Raw genomic sequence first — 1227 nt, forward strand, 5'->3', positions numbered from 1 at the left:
TCGTCACCCCACCCGAAGACCATGGTACGCACCCGCTTGAGACCTGTTCTGGTGACGCGACCACTGCACAAAAATAATTTGTCCCCTCGTGTGCCTCATGCTTTTTTTTTTTTTGTTTTTCCTCGAGCCGCTTTGCCGCGTCTCTACACTTGGTGGCTGACCTCGATCGGTTTTTCCCGTGATGCCAACAGGCATCAATACTGTTGAGGGCACCTTATCTTGGGCACTCGCACAGGCAGAAAACTCTGCCCAGCCACCCACCATTAGCTTTGCCGTGGACAGCGTCACCGTCTTTCAGGGCCTTGCCAACCTGACTCGCGCCAACATTACCCTCTCTGGCCAATGAGCCAACGGAGCATGCACCACACTCTGATGGCCTGACCCCCCTATCCCCGGTCACCACCACCGCAGCCCTTTCCGTTTATGGAAATGGCACCACCATCGATTGCTTGATTATGGAGTTGGAACAAGGTGGCGAGCGGTCTCTTCGTTTCTGCTAGCCACAGTACCCTGTCTCGCATCGTTGCCACCAGAAGCAGCTACATCGGCATCCGGGTCAGGGGCTGGCACAACTTGATGTCCCAAAATGAAGCTCACCATTGTTCCTGGCATGGCTTTTCACTCGGCGGAGGGGACTCAAACATCGAAGGGATTTCCACCCAGGGTAATGACATCATTGGCGTTTGCATCTTGCTCCAGCAGAGCGAGCTTTGCAATGGGCTACTTCTCGTCAATGGCCATCGTTTGCGGCAACGACTTACTTGTTGAAAACTTTACCACACGTCTCCACGCAACCTATGCCAGCATTTATGCGACGCAAGCTACCAACGTTGTGCTGCGCAATATTGTGACGTCCACCAATTCTGGCGGGGGTATCATGACGGCTGTCAGCCACGTTCTCATGGACCAAATCACTTGCCATCGGTTGGAGCAACCGAACCGCGTGTACGCTAATGCCTATTTTTGTATCTTCGTTCAGGAGGAAGCGGTCAATACAACAGTCCGGAAGAGCGTCCTTTTTGGCCTCTCCACCGTGCTTCTGATTCAAGGCACAGACACGCTGTTGGAGAACTTGAACATCAATTGGGCCCTCAACTCGGATGGTCTCCCCTTTGCTCTTGGATTCAACACATGCAACATCATGCCGGGCCCATCGACCAACAATACAATCATGCGCAACGTCAAGTCCTTGGCGCAATTGGGAGGGTATGGCCTCAACATTTCTGG

At 53.2% G+C, this 1227-nt stretch overlaps 1 protein-coding gene across 1 annotated transcript; it reads left to right on the top strand.

Annotated features, from left to right (window-relative positions):
- Nucleotides 1-715: 715 nt before the first annotated feature.
- Nucleotides 716-1206, top strand: MONBRDRAFT_13084 (uncharacterized protein; the record flags this gene model as incomplete). Its single annotated transcript, XM_001750978.1, has 1 exon — nt 716-1206. A coding segment is annotated over one exon (491 nt), but the record flags the coding sequence as incomplete, so codon positions are not given.
- Nucleotides 1207-1227: the final 21 nt, after the last annotated feature.

The sequence above is a fragment of the Monosiga brevicollis genome, genomic scaffold, assembly GCF_000002865.3.
Source record: "Monosiga brevicollis MX1 MONBRscaffold_57 genomic scaffold, whole genome shotgun sequence".
NCBI lineage: Eukaryota > Choanoflagellata > Craspedida > Salpingoecidae > Monosiga > Monosiga brevicollis.